The sequence below is a fragment of the Diaphorina citri genome, unplaced genomic scaffold (assembly GCF_000475195.1).
Source record: "Diaphorina citri unplaced genomic scaffold, Diaci psyllid genome assembly version 1.1 scaffold271, whole genome shotgun sequence".
NCBI lineage: Eukaryota > Metazoa > Arthropoda > Insecta > Hemiptera > Psyllidae > Diaphorina > Diaphorina citri.
The window spans coordinates 115,129-129,186 of NW_007377708.1; the positions used below are offsets into that span (position 1 = coordinate 115,129).

At 37.0% G+C, this 14,058-nt stretch overlaps 2 protein-coding genes and 1 long non-coding RNA gene across 5 annotated transcripts; 1 reads left to right on the plus strand and 2 right to left on the minus strand.

The window, feature by feature from the left end:
• The first annotated feature begins 592 nt into the window (after positions 1-592).
• Positions 593-13,815, plus strand: LOC103506899 (coatomer subunit zeta-1). 3 transcript variants are annotated; one of them, XM_026821895.1, is made up of 5 exons: positions 613-767; positions 3,661-3,906; positions 4,115-4,248; positions 6,770-6,955; positions 12,873-13,815. In XM_026821895.1, the coding sequence occupies exons 1-4, from the start codon at positions 741-743 to the stop codon at positions 6,906-6,908; spliced, it is 546 nt and encodes a 181-aa protein (XP_026677696.1). In that variant the 5' UTR covers positions 613-740; the 3' UTR covers positions 6,909-6,955; positions 12,873-13,815. The 3 variants fall into 3 exon arrangements, with proteins under 3 accessions (XP_008469545.1, XP_026677696.1, XP_008469546.1); XM_008471324.3 differs by lacking the exon at positions 12,873-13,815 and having other exon boundaries at positions 6,770-7,932; XM_008471323.3 differs by lacking the exons at positions 3,661-3,906; positions 4,115-4,248; positions 6,770-6,955; positions 12,873-13,815 and adding an exon at positions 1,683-3,628 and having other exon boundaries at positions 593-767.
• LOC113466458 lies at positions 7,412-12,866 on the minus strand. The gene is made up of 2 exons (XR_003390847.1): positions 12,568-12,866; positions 7,412-7,826 (listed from the first exon to the last, which is right to left on the minus strand). It is a non-coding gene; the product is annotated as an uncharacterized LOC113466458 (long non-coding RNA).
• Positions 8,168-10,244, minus strand: LOC103506898. Its single transcript, XM_008471322.3, has 4 exons — positions 10,132-10,244; positions 9,514-9,715; positions 8,658-8,793; positions 8,168-8,523 (listed from the first exon to the last, which is right to left on the minus strand). Exons 1-3 carry the CDS (start codon positions 10,141-10,143, stop codon positions 8,675-8,677), a joined length of 333 nt encoding a protein of 110 aa, XP_008469544.1. The 5' UTR covers positions 10,144-10,244; the 3' UTR covers positions 8,168-8,523; positions 8,658-8,674.
• Positions 13,816-14,058: the final 243 nt, after the last annotated feature.

Genomic DNA, 14,058 nt, shown 5'->3' on the forward strand with positions numbered 1-14,058 from the left:
GATAAAATTGGATTTCAGAATAATAATCCAAAACACCATTTTTTTAGTTTCCTTATCCTACAGGAAGGAAAGTAATGTAATCGGGTCAAATTTTCGATGGTCAGTTTTTAGTGTCAAAACACGTTTTGAGGCCCCTAGAGCCAAAATCCAAAGTTTCAGCCATTGATCCGTGTGTGTGTCTGTCTGTAAACAAAATATCTCGTAAAGCCAACTAGGCTGGCTTTGAAATATGAGAATATAAAAAAAATATGTCAAAACATGCATACATAAAAATAATCCAATTTTCAAAAGGGTCTTAATTTTAATTAGGAAAATTAGGAAAGACCCTTTTGAAGGAATTAATTTTTTTAACTTTTCAAAAGGGTCGAAGGAATTCACCTAAATACATTTCTCATCATCCGGAAGCCAACTAGGCTGGCTTTGAAATATGAGAATATAAAAAAAATATGTCAAAACGTGCATACATAAAAAAAATAATCCAATTTTCAAAAGGGTCTTTTAGGAAAGACCCTTTTGAAGGAATTAATTTTTTTAACTTTTCAAAAGGGTCGAAGGAATTCACCTAAATACATTTCTCATCATCCGGCAACAGTGTATGTGAGGTTTTTTCGGAGGTTTTTGTTTACAGCAGGGAGCAGAGCATACGTTTACGTGTTTCTTTTAAAAGGTTCAACTTTTATTTTAATTTCTTTTCGATTCATCAGCTTTTCTCTATTAATTTTTGGTCTATTTTACAGGAAATGGTAAATATGGATACTCAGTTGCTGGTAAGTTTCTTGTTTTTCTTTGGATTCCATTGCAGCAAAATTTAGAATCAACACTAGAATGCAAAGACTTGTAGGGGAGGAGTCCTAGTAATGTCTATTGTAGGTATTAACCTCTTATCACTTGAAGTAATAAAAAAAAGAGGTTTGATTGAGGGAACAGTAACTGCCAAGGTCTTATCGTCCCGAAAGTGAAGAGAGAAAGAAGACAGGATAGGAGAAAGCCAGCCGTTCCCAGAAAGAACTTTGGACCTTCAGGTTAAAATCCACCCCAGGTGGGAAACAAACCCGTGACCTGGCTAAAATGTAAGAACAGAGGTTTTATCATCCTGAAATCAAAGAGTAAAGGATCTTAGGGTAGGAGAAAGCAAGCCATTCCAAGATCTGTTTGTGATGAAGTTTTCCCTGAGTTTAAGTTGAAACCATGTCCTGATGGTTACAAGACAAGCAAAAGCTGACTAGGCTAGGCTGGCATTTAATCAGGAAGAAAAGTGGAAACCTTGCTCCTGGTCCCCCCCCTCCCATTACAGCCCTGATGTCTATTTATGTGTACCAACATCTTTTATTCTTTCAGGTGACATACCTGTTTAATAGTGTGTGTTTGTGTGTGTGTGTTTTTTTAAGGTGATTTTTTTCCTTATCCAACTATAACGATTTTCGCATGCTGATATTCCACTATGTACAGATGTAATTTTCGGGAATGTGTGTGTTTTTTTTTTTTTTGTCTTCTGATTCACCTCTTTTGCCTTCATTATTTTCAGATTCCTACTCTAGCTTTGTTCTGCTATTGCTTGCTGTGTTGTTTTTTTTGTCTTCTGATTCACCTCTTTTGCCTTCATTATTTTCAGATTCCTACTCTAGCTTTGTTCTGCTATTGCTTGCTGTGTTGACACTTTCTGTATATATTTTGTTTTACAGTGAGCTTAGAATTTCTGCATCCTCACTCTTGTACAAAATGTCAACTCATCTATCTGGTGGGAAGGTGAACATAAGTCTTGTACAAGACTTTGCAAGAACTCAATTCCTTGAGTTGTTAGAGAAATGTTCAGGAAAGAAAGCTATTATTTGGGATGATGCCTTAGCAGGACCAGTTGGTTTGGTAGCTAATGTTCAACTCCTTAATGAAAGAGATGTCAAAAGGAACATCCATTTGAAACCTGGTAGTTTACCCCCTATGGAAAATATAGCCAATGTTATTTTCATAACAAGACCTATAGTTAAGCATATGGACATCATTGCTGATAACATCAAAAGAAAAGAAAAGGAGAAAAGATCAGATACCAGAAGGATTGATTATCATTTGTTTTTTGTTCCAAGGAAAAGTCTGTTATGTGAACAGAGACTTCAGGAAAATGGAGTTCTTGGGAACTTCAACATCATAGAAGCATTCACATGTAACTTATTTCCCTTTGATAATGATCTTGTATCCATGGAGATGGAATTAGCATACAGAGAATATCATTTAGAAAAGGACCCAACTTGTCTTTATGAAGTAGCTCAAGCTATTATCACCTTGCAGAATCTGTATGGAATCATTCCAAGGGTCTCTGGGAAAGGGCCTTGTGTGCAGCAAGTGTGGGACCTAACTAAAAGACTTTCTTTAGAACCAAAAAACAAAAATGTGAACCAATGTAAAACCTCTCAGATTAGTCAACTAATCCTAATTGATAGGAATGTTGATGTTCTCACTCCTCTTGCAACTCAACTCACTTATGAAGGTTTAATAGATGAAATCTTTGGCATTCACAATACCACAGCCAAATTTCCAGGAGCCAAGTTCAGCCAAAGTGAAGAGGACTCTAACTTTGAAAAAATTGTATCTGATAAGAAGTCAATTATTTTGAATTCAGGAGATGAACTGTTTGCTGCTCTTAGAGATAAAATTTTTACAGGTGTGGGGCCTTACCTTAGCAAAAGAGCAAAATTTATTTCAGCTCAGTTTGATACTCAAAATTATCATGAGAAGAGTGTATCAGAAATGAAAACTCTAGTACAACAGTTACCTCATATGATAAATACTAAAAAGTTGTTAGCTAATCATACAAATATAGCTGAACTGATCAAAGATGTCACTGACACAGCTGAGTTTCTGGATGCCTTACATGCTGAACAAGAAATATTTCTGGGCGTAGACACAGACAAAGCTTTACCTTATATTGAAAATGCAATTGCCCACAAGAAACCCCTAATGAAAGTTCTTAAACTGATTTGTATGCAAAGCTTCACAAGTTCTGGGCTTAAGCCGAAGGTTTTGGAGTATTACAAGAGAGAAATAATTCAGACTTATGGGTTCCAACATATTTTGACTTTATCTAATCTAGAACAAGCAGGCTTACTCAAGAACAGCCAGAACAGTGGTACAAGACAGTATACATTGTTGAGGAAAATGATGCGCCTAACAGTAGAGGACTCTAGCGAACTTGCACCTGCTGATATTAATTTTGTCCATAGCATTTATGCTCCTCTGAGTATACGATTAGTTCAGCGCCTGACTAGAGAACCAAGCATTATTCCTCAGGATTTACTCGCTTTGTTACCTGGTGCTGTCCTCGAAGAAACACAAACCACAACGTCATCACGTCGGAATAGTACGACATCCACTACTGAAAATACAAATGTAGTAGTTGTATTCTTTATTGGAGGATGCACATATGCAGAAATTTCAGCCCTCAGATTCTTATCTCAGCAAGAAGAGAACAATATTGAGTATATTGTTGCCACTACCAAGCTTATCAATGGGGATTCATTCATCAAATCTTTAATGGAACCTTTATAATCTTCCAATTCATATGAGAAAGGTATACTTGTACATAGAATAAATATACAGAAAGTCAGCACAGCAGCAACATAAATAACATCAGGAAATACTCAAGAGAATAAAATGCTCACGTTTCAGGAAGCATCACTGTATACAATCAAAGGTATTGCTATATTGGATAATGATGGACATAGACTGCTTGCCAAATATTACGATCCAAACATACTGAGCACTGTCAAAGACCAAAAAGCATTTGAAAAGAATTTGTTCAACAAGACTCACCGCGCCAATGCAGAAATAATCATGTTGGAAGGTCTGACGTGTGTGTACAAAAGCAATGTAGATCTCTTCTTTTATGTCATGGGAAGTTCACATGAGAACGAGGTAACTATACCTAATTATTATTTTTATTTTTTTTTACTTAAAAAAAGTAATCTGAGAACAGCCAATTAGTAAATACTGAGAAATAGTAAATTTCTCTGAGAATACACTCACAAAAGACATTTGGATAAATGTTTTAGAAACAAATACCTACTTAGGTACGCATATTATTTACACACCTAAAACTCCTCTCATCCCGTTTTGGTTCCAGTTAATCTTGATGAGTGTCCTGAATTGTCTCTACGATGCCATCAGTCAAATCTTGAGAAAAAATGTGGAGAAAAGAAACGTACTAGATAACTTGGATATTGTCATGTTGGCATTGGATGAAATTTGTGATGGAGGGTAAGGACTTTTTTTACACTCATTGGTTTTACGAATAATCGAACGAAAAATTGAATTGAATTGAATCAACCTAGTCCGCCCGGAGTTCTGCGCCTGTTTTGTGACTGAAACGAAAACACCGTTGTACTTAGAAAAAGTGTTAAAAAAATAAAAATAAAAGACGATCTCTGCCAACCTAGTTAGCTTGGAGGATAGTGCGTCTACCTTGTAAGCGCTAGGTCGCGGGTTCGGTTTTTAACCCGCGACGATTTTTTTTTCTAAACGGGTGAGGTTCGATCTCGGAACGGCTGGCTTTCTATCCTGTCTTCCATTTCGAGACGATGAGACGTTAGCAGTTACAGTTCCCTCTATTAAACCTCTTAAAAAAAATAAACAAATAAAAAGTGATGAAAAAATTGAAATAAGATCTCAATCCCGACTGCGGGACGATGAGACGTTAGCAGTTACAGTTCCCTCTATTAAACCTCTTAAAAAAAATAAACAAATAAAAAGTGATGAAAAAATTAAAATAAGATCTCAATCCCGACTGAAACCCATATGAAGTAGGTGATTCACTAGAGAGCTCTTACTGCAAGGGTTTTTAAGACTCACTAGCAGAATAACTACAGCTCTAACAATTAAACTCACCTCCAACCACATGCCTCCGTTTTTCTCAATCTCTTGGGTCTTCTCAAAGAAATTAATAGCTTCCTTTTTACCAGCTAATTGAACAGTCCTCACTGAAATACGAAACGAAAAATGTCATTTCAATCTCCATCATGGTTCTTAGACTATTGTTTAGATAGGTGCTGCGGTTGGCGGCATTTTTACCGCTTTTGGACGGATTTCGACCGTTTTTTTGGCGGTTTTCAGCTATACCGACTAAACGGTTAATAGAGATATGGTAAAAGTTAGGGTAAAATAATACTCAAATAAGCATCATTCAATAGGATAAGGAAAGTCGTGTGATGTTCACACCAGAAAAAAGTAAAAATATGAGAAGGTAGGTAGGGTTCTTGCTTCAAGTTGAAATCAAAATCAAGGATGGGGAAAAACAGACTACCAGGGTCCCAAGTGTACAGCCACAAGAGCAACCATGGACTGTCAAAGAAAAAAAATAAAAATACCAAGCTCTATTAATTTTCTGCAAGGGTATGTGCTATAGTCAAGGCTCCGTTGAGGATGCTTCTACTCATAAGCATGGTTTGTACATTTTCTTGGTACTTGTGCACAAGTCACATCCGTGGAATATTGCTAGCAAAGAAACTGGCACAAACGAGCAGTGACCAGTGTTAGTATAGGGTTAGGTTAAACGCAAGAAGGAGTTTTCACAATTAGAGCAGTGATTATGGTTAATGAAGGTCGGGCGGCGCGGCGCTTCGAACTATTGACGTTCGCGCATCTCCCGGCACGCTTGATTGAGGACATTTTAGGTAGCTGTCTTTTTTTACTTTCTATTATTGCGACAATAATTGGCCAATATTCCTTTAAAAATGTAGTGAATTATTTTTAACCAAAATAGTTAAATTTATTTTAAAAAAAGGATTTAGGAAAAAAAAGTCTGTATAAAATACACAAGACCTTGTTTCGACTGATGGGGGTGAAAGAACTTTTCAGTCTTATTCGGGTAGTACAAAGAGGGTCATATTCTATTCTATTGCAGAATTATTCAAGAGGCAGATTCCAGTGCCGTGGTTCAGCGGGTGGCACTTCGAGTAGATGACATTCCATTGGGCGAACAGACGGTGGCTCAAGTATTCCAGAGCGGGTACTTACAAACAAGATCACTTTCAATCTCGAGCAATTTATTAGCAATATCATCAGCCAGATCTTGCTCACTGCTTTCCTCATTGTGTTTCAACGGCATTATGATCCTCTCTTCACACTCAGGATGTGACGGACGTTTGCCCAGCTTATGTCTCAGGTCTCCAACAGTGGAGTCTGTTGTATTGTCACTGTCATGCCTCCTTTTAAGTCCTCTCTCTCCACTGGAAACATAAAATGGGGTTTAAGATAAATGATCTTTTAAATTTCTCTCCTAGGTATTTTATTTAAAAAAGAACTTGATTTTTGAAGACCTACGTTATCTAACAGTCAGAAACTTAATAAAATACCGATCCAGTCATCAGGTCGGGCGGCGCGGCGCTTCGAACTATTGACGTTCGCGCGTCTCCCGGCACGCTTGATTGAGGACATTTTAGGTAGCTCTCTTGAAAAAAAATAAATCTATAGCATCAAAGTACAATTGAATTAATTTGCCAATATTTTATTTTTACACTAGTTAGTTAGGTAGGTATATGAATACCTACCACGGTAGAATTTTTTTACTTTCTATTATTGCGACAATAATTGGCCGATATACCTTTAAAAATGTAGTGAATTATTTTTAACCAAAATGTTAAATTCATTTTAAAAAAAAGGATTTAGGAAAAAAAAAAGTCTGTATAAAATACACAAGACCTTGTTTCGACCGATGGGGTTGAAAGAACTTTTCAGTCTCATTCTGGTAGTATAAAGAGGGTCATATTCTATTCTATTGCAGAATTATTCAAGAGGCGGATTCCAGTGCCGTGGTTCAGCGGGTGGCACTTCGAGTAGATGACATTCCATTGGGCGAACAGACGGTGGCTCAAGTATTCCAGAGCGCCAAGGAGCAACTCAAATGGAGCTTGTTGAAATGAACTCGGTCCTAAATGTGTAAAGGCGCTATTCACTGAGGCAAAATGAAGCGTGATGCAGTGAAGCATGCTGTGAGGTAACATACAACTTGCTCCATGCTCCAAGATCATGACAATCCTATGTAAAAAATTTGCTTCGAGGTAACATATACTTAGCATAAAAAAACAACATAAGTATAACATAAAAAAAGAAAACATATACTTAACACTAAGACCATAATATTAGCCAAGTGCAAAATCTTGTTGCCTCATATTGACCATAAGATGGTTTTGCATGCTTGCTTCCATCAGTGCAGCATACAGAGCATACTACATATTGCCTCAGTCAGTGTAATAGCGCCTTAATATAAAAAGGGGACATTCACTTTAAACAACCTTCAATGGCCAAGTACTTTTGGCTGTCATATTCAAACCAAATGGAAATCCGTGTAATGTTAAGTTACACGAGTAAGTATAAACACATAAACAGCAAATTGGTGAAATTTTGTCGTCTTTAAACAAAGGTTCTTGGATGTGAAATCGTCATGATCGAATGACAATGATTTCGTCTTGAGTATAAGCATATTCACTCAGTTCTCTTCTAACAGTGTAAATAAAAGAAATATATTTATAAAGAAGTGCAAGTTTGAATATATTTGATATTATTTTAAGGGTTAAGCTGCCCTTGGACTCAATAGGGGGACCTACCTTTTGAACAATGATCTTCTGGGGTTCCAGTTTATATCACCTACTACTTAAAGGTCCAGTTTCACTATCATAATATTATGTATAAGATAGGTACTCATAGTTCCAGTCAATTTGGCCTCCAGCACATAGTGCATTATTTTAATTGAAATGATTGGTTCAATTGAACGTGAATAATAAATAAAGGAACTATTGAATTAACTTACAACAGCGATGAAAAAGGAATAAATATTTGACCTAAGCTAATTAAAGGACTCTTCCAGAATATTCAATTTATTGCCCTGTATTCGTTGCTTAAACTCCAGTTGTGTAAATAAAGAAATAAATTATTAGTCCAGGGAAATGATCTTATTAATTCCGGTGGATGCCCTTTTTCTAAGGTTCACGGAATTTCTAGTTACCTAGATCTTCATTGTCGCTTTCCATTTATTTCAGAGAAAAACAATAAAGATTACCTATTTATATTTTTTCATCAATTCCTAATTTAATTCCGATAGTTTAATTATATTTTCAAGTGGATAGGTAGGTGTATGTGTATGAAGGTGATTTTTTTCCTTATCCAACTATAACGATTTTCGCATGCTGATATTCCACTATGTACAGATGTAATTTTCGGGAATAGAGGTTTATTTTATTTTCCTTTGTCAAATAGGTACTTTATGATTCAAGTTCTATTTGGTTAAGTTGGTGGATTAAAGAAACCCATAGTCCATAGCACCCCAAGGGCAAGGGAAACCTAGACCCTTGACAAATGGAGTGTGCCTGAAGGCATGTGATGTGTTCCAATCTACTCGACCCCTATCAGAGTTGCAATCCAGAGTTTCCTACCAAGAGTTTCTTGTATTCGAATGTACAATCCAGTTGTATCGGAATCACATTGCGTTAGTCATCACGTGACGCAATGTGATTTGTGAACCCGCGACCCCTGGCTTACCAGGCGGGTACAGTGACTCAGTCGCTCTCCATTATTTCTTGTATTCGAATGTACAATCCAGTTGTATCGGAATCACATGGCGTTAGTCATCACGTGACGCAATGTGATTTGTGAACCCGCGACCCCTGGCTTACCAGGCGGGTACAGTGACTCAGTCGCTCTCCATTTTTTCCTCATGGTCTGACTCTGACACCGGGGAGGGTGGAGGGTTCGAGTCCCCCTCTGAGGATTTGGAATATTGAACATTGGCAGAGATGATGTTGAGCTCGTCTGAAAACAACAACATTAGGTTAATAACCCAGCCTTGTTAGGTTGGTTGATAGCGCGTCTGCCTTGTAAGCGCTAGGCCGCGGGATCGATTCCCGCCCGGGGCGGATTTTATGCTGATAGGATAATGTTCGTTCTCGGAACGGCTGGCTTTTTCCTGTCCTATCTTCCTTCTCTCTTCGATTTCTGGACGATAAGACCTTAGCAGTTACAGCTTTCTTTAACAAACCTCTTAAAAAAAAAGAAGCATCTAGCCTAGTTAGGTTGGTTCGTAGCGCGTCTGACTTGTAAGCGCTAGGCCGCTTACCTCGTATCTTTACTTTCTCTTATTTCGTATTTTTTTTTCTCTTACTTACCTTGCAACTTTTTCTTGAGCTCGTTGTTTTTCTGCTGCCGTTCTAGTCGCTTTCTCTTCTTTTTCAATTGCTTCTTTTGCTTTTCCAACAGTTTCTTCTTTGGGTCGTCGAAGATGGTTTTGATGACACCCTGGGGGAGGTGACGATCATTCTTGACGAGGAAGAAAAATATTCCGCCCGGAGTTCTGCGCCTGTTTTGTGACTGAAACGAAAACACCGTTGTACTTAGAAAAAGTGCTAAAAAAAAGTTTAACAAACCTCTTAAAAAAAAAAGCATCCAGCCTAGTTAGGGTTAGTTCGTAGCGCGTCTGACTTGTAAGCGCTAGGCCGCTTACCTCGTATCTTTATTTTTCTTTCTCTTACTTACCTTGTAGCTTTTTCTTGAGCTCGTTGTTTTTCTGCTGCCGTTCTAGCCGCTTTCTCTTCTTTTTCAATTGCTTCTTTTGCTTTTCCAACAGTTTCTTCTTCGGGTCGTCGAAGATGGTTTTGATGACACCCTGGGGGAGGTGACGATCATTCTTGACGAGGAAGAAAAATATTCCGCCCGGAGTTCTGCGCCTGTTTTGTGACTGAAACGAAAACACCGTTGTACTTAGAAAAAGTGCTAAAAAAAAAATAAAAATAAAAGACGATCTCTGCCAACCTAGTTAGCTTGGAGGATAGTGCGTCTACCTTGTAAGCGCTAGGTCGCGGGTTCGATTTCCACCCGCGACGATTTTTTTTCCTAAACGGGTGAGGTTCGATCTCGGAACGGCTGGCTTTCTATCCTGTCTTCCATTTCGGGACAATGAGACGTTAGCAGTTACAGTTCGCTCTATCAAACCTCTTAAAAAAATAAACAAATAAAAAGTGATGAAAAAATTGAAATAAGATCTCAATCCCGACTGAAACCCATATGAAGTAGGTGATTCACTAGAGAGCTCTTACTTCAAGGGTTTTTAAGACTCGCTAGCAGAATAACTACAGCTCTAACAATTAAACTCACCTCCAACCACATGCCTCCGTTTTTCTCAATCTCTTGGGTCTTCTCAAAGAAATTAATAGCTTCCTTTTTACCAGCTAATTGAACAGTCCTCACTGAAATATGAAACGAAAAATGTCATTTCAATCTCCATCATGGTTCTTAGGCTATTGTTTTGGATAAGTGGGAAAATACCTATATTCAATTTCGATCACAAAGCACCAAGTGTTATGTTCTTATTATGTGATAATGATAATAATTGATGTTTTGTAGTACCAGAGGATTAGAAGCTATCATATTGCCAATCGATATCCTCACTACCCTCTCAGCTGCCAATTAGTATCTACTAATGGGAGGCATGTACAATTTGTCTTCTTCTTCGCCTTCGCCTTTTCCCATGTTCAGATGGGGTCGGCGTTTGTCGTCGACCTCTCAATCAGCTTTAGAGTGATCGCTTTGAGGCCAACTGGTTTTAGCTAAAACAAAATTTTCCGAGTGGGATGCCCTTCGCACTCAACCTTCGCTATTGATATACCTAGCGTGAGAAAATTTGGACTAGTCTACTCCCTGTTTATAGTCCCGAAACGAAAAATGTCATTTCAATCTCCATCATGGTTCTTAGACTATTGTTTTAGATAGGTGGGAAAATACCTTTATTCAATTTCGATCACAAAGCACCAAGTGTTATGTTCTTATTATGTGATAATGATAATAATAATTGATGTTTTGTAGTACCAGAGGATTAGAAGCTATCATATTGCCAATCAATAATTATCCTCACTACCCTCTCAGCTGCCAATTAGTATCTACTAATGGGAGGCATGTACAATTTGTCTTCTTCTTCGCCTTTTCCCATGTTCAGATGGGGTCGGCGTTTGTCGTCGACCTCTCAATCAGCTTTAGAGTGATCGCTTTGAGGCCAACTGGTTTGGCTAAAACAAAATTTTTCGAGTGGGATGCCCTTCGCACTCAACCTTCGCTATTGATATACCTAGCGTGAGAAAATTTGGACTAGTCTACTCCCTGTTTATAGTCCCCTAGCTAGACGCTGATCTACTCTCTGTTTATATAGTCGTTCAGCCAGACTATAGAAGCAGAAGCATGTACAATTTGTACATGCTTAAAATTCATTATAGGTACTTAAACTGGCTAGATTTCATGAAATTTGGCAAGATTTTCATTTCAAGTTAAACTTAAGTTTATCTTTAGATTTCATACATACGACAGTAATTGTCACACACACACACACACACACACACACACACACACACACACACACACACACACACACACACACACACACACACAATCTACTCTCTGTTTATAGTCGTTCAGCCAGACTATAGAAGCAGAAGCATGTACAATTTGTACATGCTTAAAATTCATTATAGGTACTTACATAATTTTGTCAATTACTTATGTACAATACCACTGATATTACATCTGAAATATTTATTTATTTTGTCTTATGTACTTACTTGTACTGATAGCTCCATTGTAATCTAACACTTATGGTTTCAGACTAAGATTGGAAACCATTGCAAGCATTGTCCAGTACCACTATCAAGAACGTGAAATATTGCTACCAAAGGAACTGGCACAAACGAGCAGTGACCAGTGTTAGTATAGGGTTAGGTTAAATGCAAGAAGGAGTTTTCACAATTAGAGCAGTGATTAGTGGCATTTAGGGTTAGGTTAAATACATAAAGGAGCTTTTTTTTCCACGGACGTGACTTCTGCATAATTACCATTTTCTCTTGGGCTGGTACTAGGCGAGGGTCAATGGTCGGTTCTCTGTTGTAGACGCTTAACAGGAAAACAGGTCATTCCTGTATAGACGGGCTGGGAATCATATTGCTGCTTAAATGTAGAATATTACATTTTCTTTAACCTTGATAAGTACATTTTTGAACAATGTTCCTTAATTCAAGGAGCTTTTTTTTCCCACAGACGTGACTTCTGCATAATTACCATTTTCTCTTGGGCTGGTACTAGGCGAGGGTCAATGGTTGGTTCTCTGTTGTGGACGCTTAACAGGAAAACAGGTCATTCCTGTATAGATGTAGCTCTCTAAGGGCTGGGAATCATATTGCTGCTTAAATGTAGAATATTACATTTTCTTTAACCTTGATAAGTACATTTTTGAACAATGTTCCTTAATTTAAATAATAATGAAAATTATCAGTGAATTATTAAAAACGTATCATTATTACTTACCTAAAGTAATCTTTTGGCGTATTCACAGTTAATCCCCTATCCCCTACTTTGACAAGCCCTGTATTCGTTGCTTAAACTCCAGTTGTGTAAATAAAGAAATAAATTATTAGTCCAGGGAAATGATCTTATTAATTCCGATGGATGCCCTTTTTCTAAGGTTCACGGAATTTCTAGTTACCTAGATCTTCATTGTCGCTTTCCATTTATTTCAGAGAAAAACAATAAAAGGAATAAATATTTGACCTAAGCTAATTAAAGGACTCTTCCAGAATATTCAATTTATTGTCCTGTATTCGTTGCTTAAACTCCAGTTGTGTAAATAAAGAAATAAATTATTAGTCCAGGGAAACGATCTTATTAATTCCGGTGGATGCCCTTTTTCTAAGGTTCACGGAATTTCTAGTTACCTAGATCTTCATTGTCGCTTTCCATTTATTTCAGAGAAAAACAATAAAGATTACCTATTTATATTTTTTCATCAATTCCTAATTTAATTCCGATAGTTTAATTATATTTTCAAGTGGATAGGTAGGTGTATGTGTATGAAGGTGTGATGCAGTGAAGCATGCTGTGAGGTAACATACAACTTGCTCCATGCTCCAAGATCATGACAATCCTTTATAAAAATTTTGCTTCGAGGTAACATATACTTAGCATAAAAAAACAACATGTAAGTAACATAAAAAAAAAACATATACTAAACACTAAGACCATAATATTAGCCAAGTGCAAAATCTTGTTGCCTCATATTGACCATAAGATGGTTTTGCATGCTTGCTTCCATCAGTGCAGCATACTACATATTGCCTCAGTCAGTGTAATAGCGCCTTAATATAAAAAGGGGACATTCACTTTAAACAACCTTCAATGGCCAAGTACTTTTGGCTGTCATATTCAAACCAAATGGAAATCCGTGTAATGTTAAGTTATACGAGTAAGTATAAACACAAACAGCAAATTGGTGAAATTTTGTCGTCTTTAAACAAAGGTTCTTGGATGTGAAATCGTCATGATCGAATGACAATGATTTCGTCTTGAGTATAAGCATATTCACTCAGTTCTCTTCTAACAGTGTAAATAAAAGAAATATATTTATAAAGAAGTGCAAGTTTGAATATATTTGATATTATTTTAAGGGTTAAGCTGCCCTTGGACTCAATAGGGGGACCTACCTTTTGAACAATGATCTTCTGGGGTTCCAGTTTATGTCACCTACTACTTAAAGGTCCAGTTTCACTATCATAATATTATGTATAAGATAGGTACTCATAGTTCCAGTCAATTTGGCCTCCAGCACATAGTGCATTATTTTAATTGAAATGATTGGTTCAATTGAACGTGAATAATAAATAAAGGAACTATTGAATTAACTTACAACAGCGATGAAAAAGGAATAAATATTTGACCTAAGCTAATTAAAGGACTCTTCCAGAATATTCAATTTATTGCCCTGTATTCGTTGCTTAAACTCCAGTTGTGTAAATAAAGAAATAAATTATTAGTCCAGGGAAATGATCTTATTAATTCCGATGGATGCCCTTTTTCTAAGGTTCACGGAATTTCTAGTTACCTAGATCTTCATTTAAAAAATGGGGTTTAACATAAATGATCTTTTAAATTTCTCTCTTAGGTATTTTATTTAAAAAAGAACTTGATTTTTGAAGACCTACGTTATCTAACAGTCAGAAACTTAATAAAATACCGATCCAGTCATCAACAGTGTGGGCTGGAGAA

What these genes read in the sequence shown, in the direction of transcription:
- LOC103506898 (XM_008471322.3), bottom strand. An exon ending in GCTCAAGAAAAAGCTACAAG is followed by an intron (nt 8,794 to 9,513) that starts GTAAGTAAGAGA and finishes TGTTGTTTTCAG; the next exon opens with ACGAGCTCAACATCATCTCT.
- LOC103506899 (XM_008471323.3), top strand. Translation starts at nt 1,720, where the DNA reads ATGTCAACTCATCTATCTGGTGGGAAGGTGAACATAAGTCTTGTACAA.